This window comes from Miscanthus floridulus, chromosome 5, assembly GCF_019320115.1.
Source record: "Miscanthus floridulus cultivar M001 chromosome 5, ASM1932011v1, whole genome shotgun sequence".
NCBI lineage: Eukaryota > Viridiplantae > Streptophyta > Magnoliopsida > Poales > Poaceae > Miscanthus > Miscanthus floridulus.
Window position 1 is genome coordinate 141,317,501 of NC_089584.1, and position 18,835 is coordinate 141,336,335.

General features: G+C 42.3%; 1 protein-coding gene across 1 annotated transcript; it reads left to right on the top strand.

Annotated features, from left to right (window-relative positions):
- The first annotated feature begins 17,277 nt into the window (after window positions 1-17,277).
- LOC136455510 (putative lipid-transfer protein DIR1) lies at window positions 17,278-17,595 on the top strand. Its single transcript, XM_066455507.1, has one exon. It carries the CDS (start codon window positions 17,278-17,280, stop codon window positions 17,593-17,595), a length of 318 nt encoding a protein of 105 aa, XP_066311604.1.
- Window positions 17,596-18,835: the final 1,240 nt, after the last annotated feature.

The window sequence follows — 18,835 nt, forward strand, 5'->3', positions numbered from 1 at the left end:
CACGGGGCCACACAAATGTGTTGAAGAGAGGAGGATCCTGGAGTAAATGTCCCGAAAGGGTAAGCTGATCTGGCATTCGACGGGGACGTCGAATCCTTAGGGGGGTGATTGTAACATCCTAATGGGCCAAAGTGGGCCCAATCCAATTATCAGCATGGGACGGTGTCACTGTAGCAGGGGGAATGACGGTTACTGTAGCAACCGGACTCTGGGCTACTGTTCATCGGTCACTGTTCACCCAAGAATAGGCCGGTCGATTTCGCTGGTACTGTTTACGGGTACAGTAGCACAGCGAAACACTGTGCGCCCGTGTTTAGTACCATACTGGAAACTGAGGAATCGCCGGATCGACTTAAATACCAGGGCCAGGGACACGTAGTAATCTTCGGTTTACCATTTTCAACGAAGCGAGGACGAAAGTTTAAGCGGGTTCCTACGCAGGTGGGACCACTCCTAGGAAGAGTGGGCCTGGGCCATATATGTCGAGACTGGACGTTACATTAATGCATCAGGCAAACATACCTCCGGATGTCAATTTGGATCACCTTGGTGAATTTATTGAAGAGACTGGTCTCAACCTTTACCAGATGTTTGGTGATGGAAACATTGAGAGTGCGGCGGAGGTTGATATTTGGAAGAAAAAATTTGTACTAGGCCAGAGTCTATACAACCCTCAAGCCTTAGGTGATCTGGGGATGTAAATGTACCTGCTAAACAAGTGGTACATGTAGGCGTCTACCAGTGGAGACTTCTGCGTTGGTGTCAGAATTAGAGATGAACATTGGTTCCGTGGCGATGATGTTATGTATGTTGACTTTGCAGAATTTCATCAACTATGCCACCTGACCTCTCTGGACAAAGTTATCATTAGCTGTTATTGCCTATAAGTAATAATTCTTTCGATTTATTATTAAACTCATCATATGTGTGTATATGCATATAAATTATCCTAACAAGTACTATATATATGCAGATTTACAATGACAGAGCACAGAAAGGAAGGCTGCAATGAAATTGGTTTTGTTGATCCCCATATAATATTCAAAGACCCAGTTACTCCAAAGCCTAATTAGAAGTCTGAGTCAGAGAGTAACCTCATGAACTTCTTAGTGAACCAACGCCACAAGAAGGATATACTCTTTCCCTACAACTTCAAGTGAGTGTTAATAATATCGATCATCCTTAATGGCTCATATGTTGATTCTAGTTAATTAATGAGTGTTATGCATTATATCCTATAAACACATGAAGCAATCACTGGATATTGATGGACATCGATCTGGTGAAAAGTCACTTGATAATCTATAACTCGATGAGAAACCCACAACAAGACTACCAAGATATGATAGATATTATCTAGAGGTAATTTCGGTATCTCTAGCAACTATATATACACACAAATATGATGATTAACTATATCTGATGACGTAGCAAACTTTTTATTGGGCAGTGTTTGGAAAACCTTTATTGAGAAGCAACACATGGGAAAATGCAAAGCGCCACTGAATGTAATCCCTTTGAAAGTAAGTCCCCTAAATCGCATCATCTTTATTAATTAAACATATAGCTTTCACCGGATCACCAGATTGGATGACAAATCTTTTTCTCGTAAAGTGATGTCTGAGGCAGGAACAGGGGAACAACTACTTGTGGTTACTATATTTGCAAGTGTAAGTGCAATCAAGTCCTATTATGGGTTTTGGCATTGATGACCACCAAATTAGAGGACTAATGAGGTTTATCGAGATGACAAGTAGGAAATCAAAGTATGAGGATGATGTACAGGTTACAAGTGTCCAAATTACGAAAGGTGGCTAGACCTAGCTCAAAAGAGGTTTAAATTCATTTTCGTTTTGAATTTGAGTTTAGGGAAAGTCGTACTATTAAGAGGGATCTTAGGATAGTTGGTCAAGTGTTGAACCAGATGCTCAAATTCACAGATCTACATCATCTCACCTAGTCAAAACAGCCAACCAAATTTCAGATCATGTTACCTATTTTGGCTAGGGCGGCAGTGCCGCCCTTAACCGACCATTGGACTCGGGGGGTATTTATACCCCTCAGGCTCGGCCCACAATGGTCATCTTCCTCACTGAGTCACTCTGCTCGAAAAATAGATAGAACCAAAGCTCATCCCTCTCCACCATTGTTGCTCCTCCATCCCTCAAGCAAATCCTTGATTCCAACCATCAAAACGTGAGAGAAAAGGCAGCAAAACTCGATTAGAGAGTAGATCCACTGATTCCCAAAGTCTAAGAGCATTTGGTTCACGCTTGGCCGATGGTTCTAGGGTTTATTACTCTTGGAGCTTGCTCCTAGCTGGCCAGGCGTCGCCCTTGTGCTTGCTAACTTGTGTGGCAACATTGGGAGGTTTGTAACCTTATTCGAAAGCTAAGAAATCACCCCTCACTTCAAGAGTTCACTCTCTTGATTTGAGAACGAGGGTAAGGCAAGCCTTTGTGGCAAGCTCAAGCCTTTTGTGGCTTCCTCAACAACGTGGACTTAGGCAAACCTTAGTGGTGAGCTGAACCACGGGATAAATCTTGTGTCTTGCATGCTTCATCTTGATTACATTTGTTGTTTACTTTGTTGCTAGCTGTTGTTAGGGTTTAGTTGCTTGATTTACATTTGTGTGAAGTTTCTGTGGTATCCAGTCTTCGAATTGGATCTTGAAGTTATATTGCAGGAATAAGTAGCTAGTGGGGTCAGGTTCATATCTGTTAAATCTCAACTGTGTTAGATTAATTTCTGTAGAGCGGCAGTGCCGCCCTGTAAGGCTGGCAGTGCCGCCCTCTGTTCTAATAGAGTTTTGAGTTAAATTTTTATAGGCCTATTCACCCCCCCCCTCTAGGCCTTCTTTATCTTCCTGTAGATCCTACAAGTGGTATCAAAGCAAGGTTGCTTCGCATATGCTTCACCGCGTGAAGTATGGAAGAAGGAGAAGGTTCGAAGAATGTTCATGTTGCGGACGCAAGTGGTGTACACGTTGAGGATGTCAGTAGTAGCAGCAAGCTGTCCATGTCCACAGCAAGTGATGCCACCATCAAAGAACCCAAGACCACCGATGCCAAAAGAAGAAAGGCAAGAGAAGAAAGAAAAGCCACAAAGATATCGATAAGAGAAGCTAGAGAAAAGAAGAAGGAAGAGCAGCGTCTCAAAGACAAAAAGAAGAGAAAAAAAGAAAGAAGAATCACAAGAGAGGCAAGAGCTAAGACAAGGGCAGCAAGAACTCAAGAGCAAGAGAAGAATGAGTATGATGCATCATCTAGTGAGCTCTCTAGTAGCTCGGACGATGGAGATGATGATGTATCATACCATGCTTCAAAAGATAGCAAGGAGGTGAAGAGCAAGGACAAAAAGAAGGATAACAAGGACAAGGGCAGCAACAACAACAAGAACAAATATGCTGCCGTATCCTTTAATTATTCTTATTTGTCTAACCATAACAAAAGGTCCTTGTCAATGTACCCATGGGAAAGTTGCCTCATTTTGATGGGACAAACTTTGCCAAGTGGAAGCACTTGATGAGTGCCTATCTTGTAGGTCTTCACCCCGGTCTTTGGGAGATTGTGGTGAATGGATTGCAGCCACCAGAAGATCCCGAAGCGCCAACAAATGAAGAGCTAGCTGCTGTCCATCTCAATGGCCAAGCCACAAGTATTCTCCTTAGTGCCTTGGATGGAAATGAGTACAACCGAGTGATGAATGTCAATGTTGCAAAACAGATTTGGGACACTTTGCATCTAGCACATGAAGGTGTAGATAAAGTGAGGAAAGCAAAGATTGATTTGTTGATGGCCAAACTCAATAGGTTTGTGATTATAGATGGAGAGGGGCCACAAGAGATGTTTGATAGATTGATGACCTTGGTGGGCAAGATTAGAGGATATGGGTGTGATGAGCTTGATGATCACAAGGTTGTGAAGGTTATGTTAGAGGCCTACTCACCAAGAAATGAGACCGTAGTTACCTTAATTAGGGATAAGAAGAAGTTTGAGCACTTCACACCTAATGATGTTCTTGGAAGATTGTTGACATTTGACATGCAAAGAGAAGAAGCTAATGAGAGGAGAAGACTTGGTGAGTTGCAAGCCAAGCTAGAAGGCATGAAGATCAAGGAAGTAGCTCTCAAGGCCAACAAATCAAGCAATCAAGGCATCTCCAACAAGGTAAAGGGCAGCAAGCAAGCATCAACAAGTCAACCCAAGGAAATCAAGTCAACTCCACAAAATGATGATCCAAGTTCATCCTCAAGTGAAGATGAAGATGATGGGGCTGATTATATGAAGATTGATGACATGGCTTTGTTCATGAAGAGCTATCACAAGGGGTTGAAAAAGAATGGGTATAAAATAGTGCAAAGAAGGTTCTCCAACAAGAAGAAGAGGACTTGCTATAATTGTGGCAGCACAGAGCACTTCATTGCTAAGTGTCCTTATGACAAGAAAGAGAACAAATATAAGAAGGACAACAATGAGGGCAAGCATGAGCACAAAAAGAGATACAAGCAAATGGGAGAGGCACACATTGGGCATGAATGGGACACAACTAAAGAGTCAAGTGAAGAGGATGTGAAGATTGCAACCGTGGCTATTCAAAAGTCATCCTCTACATCAAGGCTCTTCAACAACATGTCCGATGATAATGACCACCGCTCCACTCACGTTTGTCTTATGGCAAAGGGTGAGAAGGTAAATCGGAAAGCTAAATCTCCTCCACCTCCTAGTGACATCTCTAGTAGTGAACTTAGTGATTCTAGTGATGATGATACTAGTGATGTTGAGAAATATGTTAAGTTGACCAAAAAGTTAGATTCTAAAACCAAGCTTTTCATCATGAATCTAATGGAGGAACTAGAAAGTGTCAAAGTTGAACTAGCCGATAGAGATGATTATCTTGAGGAAACCGAAAAGATGTATATTGGCTGCAAGGAAGCTCTTGAGTTAGAGAGAAGTGAGGTGGACTCTTTGAACAAGGCCTTGGCCGAGGAACAAAGAGAACATGCTCTCACAAAGAAGGCAAATATTGCACTCAATGACAAGTATTGTGTCTTAGTTGAAAAGCACAACAAACTTGAGAAGCAATATAACCTTCTATGCGAGAGCACCCCACTTCCCTCCAACACAAATGACATTTCTATTTTCCTCCACTAGCCAAGGGTGTGGAAAATGCTATAATCTTGACTTAAAAGTTTATTCCACTAACCTTGCAAACTTAGGAGGTCATGAAAAAGGAGATTACTAGGCTTCAATGCTATGTTAGGAAAAAGGGGCATGGAAGGTAAGAAACCTGCTAGTGGCAAAGGCAAAAAACCAACAAAGCCACAATACAAAGATGGAAGAAATCCACGCATCAAAGATGGGCTTGGGCATACTCATGGAGGTAAAACCAATGGAAGAAAGGTAATAAATGGATATGAGTGTGTTTAGTTCATGAGCAAAGGGCAGGAAGGTACAGATAGGTCTGCACAGAAGGTGGCACAAGGCCAGCCCAGAGCAGCACCGTGGCCTCTGGGCAGTAGTGCCGCTATGAAGGACGGTAGTGCCGCTCCCCACAGAAAAGGGAAGACCACCTCCTACTCCTCTGCTCATGATAAGCCCAAGAAGAAGGTGTCACTTCCAGAGCAGGATGTTCAGAAACCAAAGAAATCTATCTGGGTCACTCCAGATAGATATGCTTATCAACCAAAGGCAAAATCACCTCCTCAATGTTTGGATTCTAACTTTGTTTTGCAGCACAACAGCAAGGGGGAGGTGTTTGCCAAGTTTGTTGGCAATGGTCAAAATGTTTATCATAATGCTTCTATTTGGGTTCCTAAAGTTCTTGTGACTAACATGCTAGGCCCCAAGAATATTTGGGGACCTAAGACTAGGAACTAAACTTGTGTTGCAGGAATACTCCTCCGATGGGTTAAGTTGGGTGCTTGACAGTGGATGTACAAATCATATGACCGGAGAAAGGAGTATGTTCTCATCATATTCCCCAACTACAAATTCAGATGAAAATATCATATTTGGTGATAATTCAAAAGGGGGTGTGATTGGACTTGGTAAAGTAGCTATTACACTTGATCATTCAATTACAAATGTCTTACATGTTGATTCCTTGAAGTACAATCTGCTGTCCGTCTCTCAATTATGTGAGATGGGCTACAATTGTCTCTTCACGGATAAGGGTGTGGAAGTCTCTAAGAGGGAGGATTCCTCAATTGTCTTTACGGGTCACCTTAAGAACAAGCTTTACTTAGTTGATTTCAGCAAAAATAAAGCTAAGCTTGAGACCTATTTAGTGGCAAAATCTAGCATGGGTTGGCTATGGCATCGCCGACTGGCTCATGTCGGGATGAGGAACTTGGCCAAACTCCTAAAAGACAACCACATTCTTGGACTAACCAATATTCAAATTGAGAAAGACAGGATTTGTAGTGCTTGCCAAGCCAGAAAGCAAGTAGGTGTACCACACCCACCAAAGAGCATCATGACTACCACACAACCACTGGAGTTGATTCACATGGATCTCTTTGGACCGGTCACCTACATAAGCATCGGGGGTAACAAATATGGTCTAGTTATTGTTGATGATTATTCCCATTTCACTTGGGTGTTCTTTGTTTATGATAAGTCCTAGGTGCAAGAAAAAGTCAAAATATTTGTGAGAAGGTCACAAAGAGAGTTCGGCCTTCCTATCAAGAAGATAAGAAGTGACAATGTGACCGAATTCAAGAACACTCTAGTTGAAGAGTTTCTTGATGATGAGGGCATCAAGCATGAGTTTTCAACTCTGTACACCCCTCAACAAAATGGTGTAGTAGAGAGGAAGAACCGTACACTTCTTGATATGGCAAGGACAATGCTAGATGAATACAAGACGTCGGATCTCTTTTGGAGTGACACCGTCAACACCGCTTGCCATGCCATCAACCGTCTCTACTTACACAAGAAACTCAAGAAGACCTCATATGAGCTTCTAACCGGTAACAAACCAAAGGTGTCATACTTTAGAGTGTTTGGGTGCAAGTGTTTTATACTTAACAAAAGACCCAAAACCTCCAAATTTGCACCTAAAGTTGATGAAGGAATTCTTCTTGGCTATGGATCAAATGAGTATGCCTATCGTGTCTTCAACAAAACCATGGGAAGAGTTGAAGTCATGGTAGATGTGACATTTGATGAATCTAATGGCTCTCAAGTGGAGCAAGTTGATTCAAGTGTTGTAGGAAAGGAGGATCCACCATGTGAGGCAATCAACGACATTAGGCCACAAGAAGATCGAGCCACTAATGATGAGGATCCCCAGGCAGTTGCTGCACAAATTTCCACTGACGTACTTCATCAATAAGGGCAGCACTCACCTGCTGAACATCAGCAGGGCGGCAGTGCCGCCCCATCCACCACAGCAATAACTGCTTCAACTCCTACTCCACCACTTCAAGGGCTCAACCTAGAACCTATTTTTGGACAAGAAGAGACTGAAGGTCCAGAAGAAGAACAAGGAGGTGTTGAGCATCCAAGGCTACGTCAAACTATACAACGGGATCACCCTGTTGACAACATTCTTGGGAGCATTCGAAAGGGGGTAACAACTCACTCACACTTAGCAAATTTTTGTCAATATTACTCGTTTGTTTCCTCTTTGGAACCCCTCAAGGTAGAACAAGCACTTGGAGATCCAGATTGGGTCATGGCCATGCAAGAAGAGCTTAACAACTTCGAGAGAAACCAAGTGTGGAACTTGGTGGAAAGGCCCAATACCAATGTCATTGGTACCAAGTGGGTCTTCCACAACAAGCAAGATGAAAATGGCGTGGTGACATGGAACAAGGCAAGATTGGTGGCCCAAGGCTTCACTCAAGTGGAGGGCTTGGACTTTGAAGAAACATATGCACCGGTGGCAAGACTTGAAGCAATTCGAATGCTTCTAGCCTTTGCTGCCCATCATGACTTCAAGCTATACCAAATGGATGTCAAGAGTGCATTCCTCAATGGCCCAATACAAGAGTTGGTGTATGTGGAGCAACCACCGGGGTTTGAAGATCCCAAGTTCCCAAACCATGTCTATAAACTCCAAAAGGCGCTCTATGGGCTTAAGCAAGCACCAAGAGCATGGTATGAATGCCTTAAGGAATTCTTGCTCAAACAAGGCTTTGAAATAGGCAAAGCCGACCCTACACTCTTTACTCACAAAGTTAGAAATGATATATTTGTGTGCCAAATATATGTCGATGATATAATATTTAGTAGTACTAATCATGTGTATTGTGATGAGTTTAGTATGACTATGACTAAGAGATTTGAGATGTCCATGATGGGTGAGCTAAAGTTCTTCCTTGGATTTCAAATCAAGCAAATGAAGGAAGGAACATTCATTAGCCAAACCAAGTACACCCATGATATGCTTAACAAGTAAGACATGGTGAATGCCAAGCCTATCAAAACTCCCATGCCAACTAATGGACATCTTGATCTAAACAAAGAAGGGAAAGCCATCGACATCAAGGTATATCATTCCATGATTGGCTCTTTACTTTACTTATGTGCATCTAGGCCGGACATAATGCTTAGTGTGTGCATGTGTGCTAGATTTCAAGCTAACCCAAAAGAGTGCCATTTAGTGGATGTTAAGAGAATCTTGAGATATTTAGTACACACTCCTAACCTTGGTTTGTGGTATCTCAAAGGCTCCAAGTTTAATCTACTTGGCTATTCGGATTCCGATTATGCCGGTTGCAAGGTAGATAGAAAAAGCACTTCAGGGACATGTTAATTCCTTGGACAGACCCTAGTATCTTGGAGTTCTAAGAAGCAAAATTGTGTAGCCCTTTCCACCGCTGAGGCCGAGTATGTTACAGCCGGTGCATGTTGTGCCCAACTACTTTGGATGAAGCAAACTCTTCTTGATTTCGGATGTCAATTTACCAAAATTCCACTCTTGTGTGACAATGAAAGTGCCATAAAGCTTGCAAACAATCCCGTAAGCCACTCAAGAACCAAACACATAGACATCCGACATCATTTCTTGAGAGACCATGAAACTAAAGAAGATATCAAAATTCGTCATGTGAGCACCGAAAAACAACTAGCCGATATCTTCACTAAGCCTCTCGACGAGTCAAGATTTTGTGCTTTGCGTAGTGAGCTAAATATACTTGATTCTCGTAACATGGTTTGAAATATAGCACACCTCTGTTATGACAACCTAGCAATATAGGAAAATGATTTAAAAGGATATTACATTGTGTTTCAAAATCACTTTAAAAAGACCAACTAAGTGTCATGACCATTGCCTGTATTGTTGATTGCTTACTGGTCATGATATTTAGAGAATATATATCCATATCTGAGGTTAAGAAGGTCATAAAGTTTCAGCGTAATCCCTGCAAAATTGATAGGGCGGCAGTGCCGCCCATTATGGCCGACAGTGCCGCTCTCTGAAAACTGGGCCGTTTTCAACCAATTTTGGCTGGGTCGCGGGGCCCGTGTTCTTCTACCTATTCCTTCTCTGGCTCCCGACGCAACTCTCTCCTTTTCTCCCAGCTGACGCCGACGCCTGTGCTTCTCTCTTTCTCTCTCACAAACACGCGCCGCCGCTGTTCTTCGTGGACTGCCACCCCGACAGTGCCGCCCCTGTAGCCGGCCGAGACTCTTCTTCACTGGTCACTGCAGGAGGCTCTTGGCCAAGCCGTTTCTTCTCTTCTCCCTCCACTCCAACGGTTTGGAAGCAAGGTGAAACCCTAACCCCTTCTCAATCTATGCAATGTGAAGCTTTTGGTCATGGATTTCAGTTTCTAGGGGGAGTATGAAGGATTTAGAAAGGTTTTTGATGGTTGAATCGAGTTGATTTTGGATTTCACCGGTTGGATGATTTTGGGGAGAGCGGCAATGCCGCCCTTGGGACCATTAATGGCATCCCTCACAGATTCTAACTGCTATACTCAATTTTAAATAGCCGATGAAGTTCAGAATGGATTGGATTCACTTATCAAAAATTGTTCTAAAAGTTTTTCATACTCAATCTTTTAAATCCATGGCTAGGGTTTTATGTGTTCTCTGTTTAGACTGTGATTATGAAATTGTGATGATGAATAGACACTGTTGGAAATAGGATTTAACCAGAACGAGAAAATTGAAGATGAAATAGTGAAGCTACTGAGGGCGGCAGTGCCGGCCTTAGGGGGCGGCAGTGCCGCCCTACCATGCTGATTTTGAATCCAGCACAGCTTCCTGTGTCATCTTCAAAGTTCTTTTTCTTGTTAAAACCTGCTTGCAGCTATGTCTAACTCATTATCTTTTACAGTTTCTTATCAAGTCTCATTTATATTGCATAGATGGACCGAGGTAAAAGGAAGGTGTTGACAACCAAGCAAAAGGTCAAGAGATGCAGAGGATAGGCGAGCTATACTCCTAGAGACAGAGATCTTGATGAAGACCTTGCTGAAGAGGAAAACATTCAGAGGATGGGAAGAACTATTCGTGTGTGGCCTGATTCTCCTTTGCACATTTCAGAGTTCGATAGCAGCTACATGAGAAATAACACAGATAGGTTCGATCTCATTCCTCCCCAAAACAGTGATAATCATAGAATTGTTGATTATTCCATGAGTTGGAAGAAGACATGTGAAGCCAGAGAGATTGATCCCTACTCTTCTGACATATCAAATGGTATTGATTATAGATTTTGGAATGCTTTCCAATCTGATTTTTATGCTACAGCCATTCTGTATAAGTCTAAGGGCAAGATTAGCAAGATGCAGTACATTGACTTTGGTGACTTGGAGAGCAGGGATGATCATCAGTTTGCTATAGCAATCAAGACCTGTGACCGCTTTGAGATGACAGACATCATGAGTTTCAGGTATGACTAGAATAGGGAGATTCTTGCTCAATTCCATGCTACTTACTATTGGAACAGGGAAGTGGATGAGCTTCATTGGATGACTGATGGGCGACATTATCGTATTGATTTTGTCACCTTTTGTCGAATTCTTGGTTTTGGACACATCCACAGGGCATATGAGAGGATACATAATAAGCGTCGTTTTGAGCCAATGGAAGTAAGTTTCATGTGGGAGGATCAAAATCTTGCAGTTCCTTATTGGTCAAGAACAAAGCTCAAGAGTTTTTATTACATCATAAACAATCTTTTCAGGATCACTCTCAACCCTAAAGACAATGCAACAGATTTGAATGGCTATATCACTAATGTGTTGTCTAGGTTTCCCAACAGTGAGAAATTTAATGTTTCAAGGTTTATTTGGGTTGAGCTTGCATATGCCATGGATGATGGGAGGAGATCTTTGCCATATGCTCCTTACCTCATGTTTATGATTGAGAGAGTGACTGGCATGTGGTTCCCTAAGGATTGTGAGCATACTGTTTATAAGATCAAAAAGACCCATGGTGGTTTAGGGGGACTTGGCTCAGCTACTCAGCACACTGGTTCTAGAGGACTTGGAGATAGTGGGGCAGTAGGCGTTCATCCCTCTGGAGCTGAACACAGAGATATTCCTGAGCCGTCCAGGGCTAGGGAACAAAAGAAGTCAAAGTGGGGAAAGATGAGTGCATGGATGAAAGCAATTTTTGCTCAGTGTACATATGCCTCATAGACTATTTATGAGGATCGAATGGAGAACAGAGAAGCAGTGAGACATGCTAGGGAGATGGCAAGGCTGCCACCACTTCCACCAGTGCAGCCACCACCTCAGTTTCCTAACTTACCTCGCCTTTCTTCTTCTGATGAGGAGCAGGATCAGGCAGATGAGCACCATGATGAGCAGCCAGAAGATCAGCAGTATGGGCACTCATATGAGCCATTTAGTCAGTACTATGGGTACCCATAGGGGCAGCATTTTGAGGAGCCCCCAAAGCAGGAGGACCTTGGTGTAGAGATTCACCCTACAGAGGCCGATCCATAGGTTCAGGCAGCTTTGCTTCGCACTTATTCTAGGAGACCGCGTCCTTCGACGGATCAGCCAGGGCCTTCTACATCAGCTGGGACAGTTCATCCGCGATGTTTAGCATGCTTCACTTCGCACACCCACATCGCCGAACGTGCCCGCGTCGACTCCGATAGTGATGAGTGATCTCTCTTCTTTTTCTTCTCTTTTTGGTACTTGATGCCAAAGGGGGAGAAAATTAGAGGGGTCAATGTTTTTCGACGCCATATGATTTTTTGTGCTGCGCTTATGTTCAGATCCGATGAGAGTAGTTGTCAGGTTGTGAGTTTGAGAGTCGCTCAAAACTCTATTTTATGAAATTATGCTACTTTGTGACTTTATTTGCTTCGGATATGGACATGTATTCATGGTTACTATTTTCAGCTCGTCATATTCTAAGATTAAATTGTTTTATATATATATGATCTACTGTAGAAATCTGTTTGCTACCTGACTGACATAGTCAGAGCGGCAGTGCTGCCCTATTGGGCCGGCAGTGCCGCCCTCTACTGTATCAGCCAGAATCTCGTGTGCTTAAACTGATATAACCTGTCATATGCATCTTGTTTATTCCTGTGACACTTTGTTCAGCACCCCACAGCAGGCATGGATTTAGGGGGAGGCTTCCTTCACACCTAAAATGTGAATCATGGTCTTTTAGGCCAGTTTGAGAATTCAAATCTCTATTCACAGATTTAGGGGGAGGCTCCTACATCCATGATTCGAAAATCTCAGTTTAAATTTCATATCATATGGAAGCTCTAATTGGGTTGTCATCAATTACCAAAAAGAGAGAGATTGTAAGTGCAATCAAGTCCTATTGTGGGTTTTGGCATTGATGACCACCAAATTAGAGGACTAATGAGGTTTATCGAGATGACAAGCAGAGAATCAAAGTATGAGGATGATGTACAGGTTACAAGTGTCCAAATTACGAAAGGTGGCTAGACCCAGCTCAAAAGAGGTTTAAATTCATTTTTATTTTGAATTTGAATTTAGGGAAAGCCATACTATTAAGAGGGATCTTATGATAGTTGGTCAAGTGTTGAAGCAGATGCTCAGATTCACAGATCTACATCATCTCACCTAGTCAAAATAGCCAACCAAATTTTAGATCATGTTACCTGTTTTGGCTAGGGCGGCAGTGCCACCCTTAACCGACCGTTGGACTCGGGGGGTATTTATACCCCTCAGGCCCGGCCCACAACGGTCATCTTTCTCACTGAGTCACTCTGCTCGAAAAACAGATAGAACCAAAGCTCATCCCTCTCCACCATTGTTGCTCCTCTATCCCTCAAGCAAATCCTTGATTCCAACCATCAAAACTTGAGAGAAAAGGCAGCAAAACTCGATTGGAGAGTAGATCCACTGATTCCCAAAGTCTAAGAGCATTTGGTTCACGCTTGGCCGATGGTTCTAGGGTTTATTACTCTTGGAGCTTGCTCCTAGTCGGCCAGGCGTCGCCCTTGTGCTTGCCAACTTGTGTGGCAGCCTTGGGAGGTTTGTAACCTCATTCGAAAGCTAAGAAATCACCCCTCACTTCAAGAGTTCACTCTCTTGATTTGAGAACGAGGGTAAGGCAAGCCTTTGTGGCAAGCTCAAGTCTTTTGTGGCTTCCTCAATAACGTGGACTTAGGCAAACCTTAGTGGTGAGCTGAACCACGGGATAAATCTTGTGTCTTGCGTGCTTCATCTTAATTACATTTGCTGTTTACTTTGTTGCTAGCTGTTGTTAGGGTTTAGTTACTTGATTTACATTTGTGTGAAGTTTCTATGGTATCCAGTCTTCAAACTGGATCTTGAAGTTATATTGCAGGAATAAGCAGCTAGTGGGGTCAGGTTCATATCTGTTAAATCTCAACTGTGTTAGATTAATTTCTGCAAAGCGGCAGTGCCGCCCTGTAAGGCCGGCAGTGTTGCCCTCTGTTCTAACAGAGTTTTGAGTTAAATTTTTACAGGCCTATTCACCCTCCCTCTAGGCCTTCTTTATCTTCCTGTAGATCCTACAGCAAGTTTATCAAGGAGGTCTCCCGAAGAACTCCTACAGAGAGACTCAAAGTATGTTAAAAATACACTATATATTCATTTAATTATTATTATTGATTGTGTTACTATGTCTTTATATATATATATATATATATATATATATATATATATATGTACATATATTAATTTATTTTCCTTTAATTCAAACCTGTAGGCTCGATGGTTGGAGGAAAAGGTCACACGACAAGACCAAATCAAAGCAATTCAAGAGTCTATAGCCGGATTTTTTAATGACCAGGTCATCGATTCTAAGGGCGAGTTCTACTTCGACCCAACACTGCCATGGAAGCCAAGCTAGAGGATGAGAGGAAACTTGTTATATCACAATAAATGTAATGCAATCTTTTGTAATATATGCACGTAAAATAATATAATGTAAAATACACATATGCATACATGCATGTAAATATATATATGATATATATATATATATATATATATATATATATATATATATATATATATATATATATATATATATTTCTATGTTTGAATTGTGTGATTTAATATGTTCATTGTGCTTGAACCGAAACATACTATACGCTCGTATAAATGTATTATTAGCAGCGTACAATACGACTTCGAAAACCTATTTTGAAAAGAAAACAAAAAAATGAAAAGAAAAGAAAAAAGAAAAAAACCTTTAGTCCCGGTTCGTATTACCAACCGGGACTAAAGGGTGCCGACCTCGTGGTATGTCAGGAGGCACCTTTAGTCTCGGTTGGTGTTACCCACCGGGACTAAAGGTCCTCCTTTAGTCCCGGTTTCTAACCCGGGACTAAAGGACCCCCTTTAGTCCCGGATGCTTGCTCCCGGGTGGGGAACCGGGACTAGAGGGGGTTCCCCACCAGGAGTAAAGGCCGTCTCTGTACCAGTGTGAGAAGGATGACATGTGGGCTCACATGTCAGGTGCATAGTCAGCAATAACACATGTAGTTTATCACAAACAATAGTAATTTAGACTTTCGTGTACATGGCGCCGCATTGCAAGTTTAGGTATTTCGTGGGACCCGTTTAGCAATTTTAAGATCTAAATACACAATTTAGGAAGTTTGAGACTTAGATGACACTGCGTACAAGTTTAGGCACTAGACCAAATATGTTAGATTTACGTCAGCACTGAGTTAGCATGCCATGTCAGTGTATAGAGTGGGTCGAAACCCGTTTAGACTAGTGCTGGAGCCTGGAAAAAGTTTAGGACCTAAAAATTTTAAAAAGTGAAAGTTTATGAGAGTGACTACCAATATATTTTACTTGAAAAAGAATGTAGGATTTTTTTGAAACCCCATTGGAATTGTACTTCTTCCTGTGAACTTTCTGCAAAAGTACTATAAAATTTCTTTAGGTATTTCTCTAAGCAATGATAAACATTTAATCAATTGGATCTCACTCCAAGTCACTCGTCTAAGAGAGTATGGCTAATAATAAAGCTAACTGCTAGCTACATGCCATTGTCATATAATCTACATTACCTAAAGCCCACTCATGTAATAGTTGGCTATAGGTATATATGCCCCGTCACTGAGTATGGCTAATAATAAAGCTAACTGCTAGCTACATGTCATTGTCATACAATCTACAGTTTACCTAAAGCCCACTCATGTAATAGTTGGCTATAGATATATATACCACATCACTAATACCTGGTCCACCTTATCCTCTCACAAAATGTATTAGAGTCCGTGCATCAACTAGTTGTAAGTTTACGGTCCGTTTCTTTTCTCTCTCTTTCATGTCAACATAAATCTGATACCCACTTACATTAGTTTATTATACTTGCTCTAATGCTACTAAGTGTGAGCTATATGGACGTTTGGATGAGTGCCCATTCCAATGCCCCGATCAATCTCTCCTCGTCACAAGCCCTCAATATGCTTGTTTATATAAACTCATCCTAATAAAGGTGCCTCCTGACATACCAATTGGAGTGTAGGCATGTCAATAAACTCCTACAGAGAGACTCAAAGTATGTTAAAAATACATTATATATTCATTTAATTATTATTATTGATTGTGTTACTATGTCTTTATATATATATATATATATATGTACATATATTAATTTATTTTCCTTTAATTCAAACCTGTAGGCTCGATGGTTGGAGGAAAAGGTCACACGACAAGACCAAATCAAAGCAATTCAAGAGTCTATAGCCGGATTTTTTAATGACCAGGTCATCGATTCTAAGGGCGAGTTCTACTTCGACCCAACACTGCCATGGAAGCCAAGCTAGAGGATGAGAGGAAACTTGTTATATCACAATAAATGTAATGCAATCTTTTATAATATATGCACATAAAATAATATAATGTAAAATACACATATGCATACATGCATGTAAATATATATATATATATATATATATATATATATATTTCTATGTTTGAATTGTGTGATTTAATATGTTCATTGTGCTTGAACCGAAACATACTATACGCTCGTATAAATGTATTATTAGCAGCGTACAATACAACTTCGAAAACCTATTTTGAAAAGAAAACAAAAAAATGAAAAGAAAAGAAAAAAGAAAAAAACCTTTAGTCCCGGTTCGTATTACCAACCGGGACTAAAGGGTGCCGACCTCGTGGTATGTCAGGAGGCACCTTTAGTCCCGGTTGGTGTTATGGAGTTACACAGAGACAAATGAGAATGCGAAAAAAAATACTAGAAAAGCATACAAAGTGTAGGCATGCATTCTTCAAAAAAGAAGGGCATACAAAGTGTAGACATGCAAATCATCAGGAGGTAAGAGTCACGGGGACACTGATCGATCGGTGCAGTAGTTAACTAGTTATACGTACCCGGCCCCATGTCCGATTCGCCGACCACGCACCATTTCTCGTAATCGCCAAGATGAAGCTATCTACTACTATATGAATGAACCATATACTACCGTGAAAAGAAAGAGCCCACTTGGCACGAAGCGACGCTGCAAAGGGGGCAGAATGCATCCGGCTCCAGCAATACCAGCGTCGTCGTTACCGTCGACATGCCCATGGGTATGCATGCTACTACCGATGGAGAGGCAGGCTGGCTACTGGCTGCTTCCGCTTGCAGGAGCATCTCTGCGCGTGCACGCATGGCGATCGTCGGATCGCTGGCTTGCCCGTGACTTGGCACGCTTTGCGCCGGATGGAGCCGCGAGCACATGCACGTCGTCACGGGCCGCGCTACCCCGCTCCTATATAAGGCCGGCCGCCGCCACCGCCGTCCCCGGCCCGTCCGACTCCGATCGATGACGTGACCACCGACCGCCACCACACAAACCAGCTAACTAAGTGTTCGAGTGGATCGATCGATGGCCGGGAGGAGGAAGGCGAGCAACGCGGCGGCGCTGGTGGCCGTGCTGATCGTGGCCGTGGCGGCCGCGGCCAGCGCCATCAAGCTCTGCGGCGTGGACGAGTCCGCGGTGGACGTGTGCAAGCCCTACTGCAAGGTGGGCAGCACGAAGGCCGCGCCGGACCCGCTCTGCTGCGACAAGGTGAAGACCGCTCGGTGGAGCTGCCTCTGCAACTACCGGAGCGTTCTCCCCAGCGACATCGACGCCGCGCGCGTCATGGACCTCGCCAGCAAGTGCAAGTGCGACTACCCGCCGGCGTCCTGCGACGCCAACTAGAACTAGTTGCTGGGTCTATATGCCACGCCGTGTTTCGTGTTATATGTTAGGCCATCCATCGTGTCTTGTTGCTGCTTTTATCATTTCAGTGCTACGGGTAACAAACTCTGACGGGCTGCACTGCAGGCTGCATGCTTGTGCAGTTGTGATCGTCAGGCTATCCGTCAGCCGCATGCCACGTTGTGTACCCTCTCGTACGTGTTTCTTTCTTGGGGAACTTCCTCGTGTGCCATTAAAAAAATCACAATGCCCTATATGTCTCTAGAAAAGTTAGCGGTCTTCAGCGCTACTATTCTAACTTTTTATGTCCTCCATGCCACTACCGTCAGTTTAGGCTCTAACGCCGTCAAACTGCAGGTGTGAAAAGTCAAAAATACCTTTAGGTTTAAATATGTCATTAATTTTTTTGAGCATCTTAACGACTTCAAATGAAAAAACTCAAAACTAGAAAGTTGTAGATCTCGTCGAGATCTATAATTTTTATATAAAAATTATCTTCATTTAATTCCACAAAAAAATATGATTTGATATGATTAATATACCTTAGAAAAATCATATCTTTTTTGCGGAATTAAATGAAGATAATTTTAATATAAAAATTATAGATCTCAACAGAATTTACAACTTTCTTGTTTTGAGTTTTTTCATTTGAAGTCGTTAAGATGCTCAAAAAAATTAATGACATATTTAGACTTAAGGGTATTTTTGACTTTTCACACCTGCAGTTTGACGGCGTTAGAGTCCAAACTAACGGCAGTGACATGGAGGACACAAAAAAATTAGAGCAGTGGAGCTGAAGACCGCTGAACTTTTCCAAGGACAAACAGAGCATTACGATCTTTTTTAATGGCACACAAGAAATTACCCCTTTTTTCTTTGTTGCGTCCTCATTGCTATGGGTCCACACGTCGTCGCAAACATCACCTGTTCGCTGATGCTAAAATTTAGTTTATACTAAAATATTATGAAAGAAAAATACTTATACGTAACTAAAAAAATAATTCTGAATAAGCTTACACGAACAGACCCAAAACTTTTCAGATTCCTCAGGTCGTCCGACCGATGAAGTCTCCCTTTGTTCTGTGCACTAACAGTTCGACGATCGAGGCGAGATAGATCCTTACTGTCACGAGTGTCAAACCCATGCCAGATTGCCAGCAGACCGGCCTAGCTTACCCACAAGATTTTCACAGAAAGTTCGTGGCGCAAAACTGTAAACACAGATCGCGCCAATAAAGCT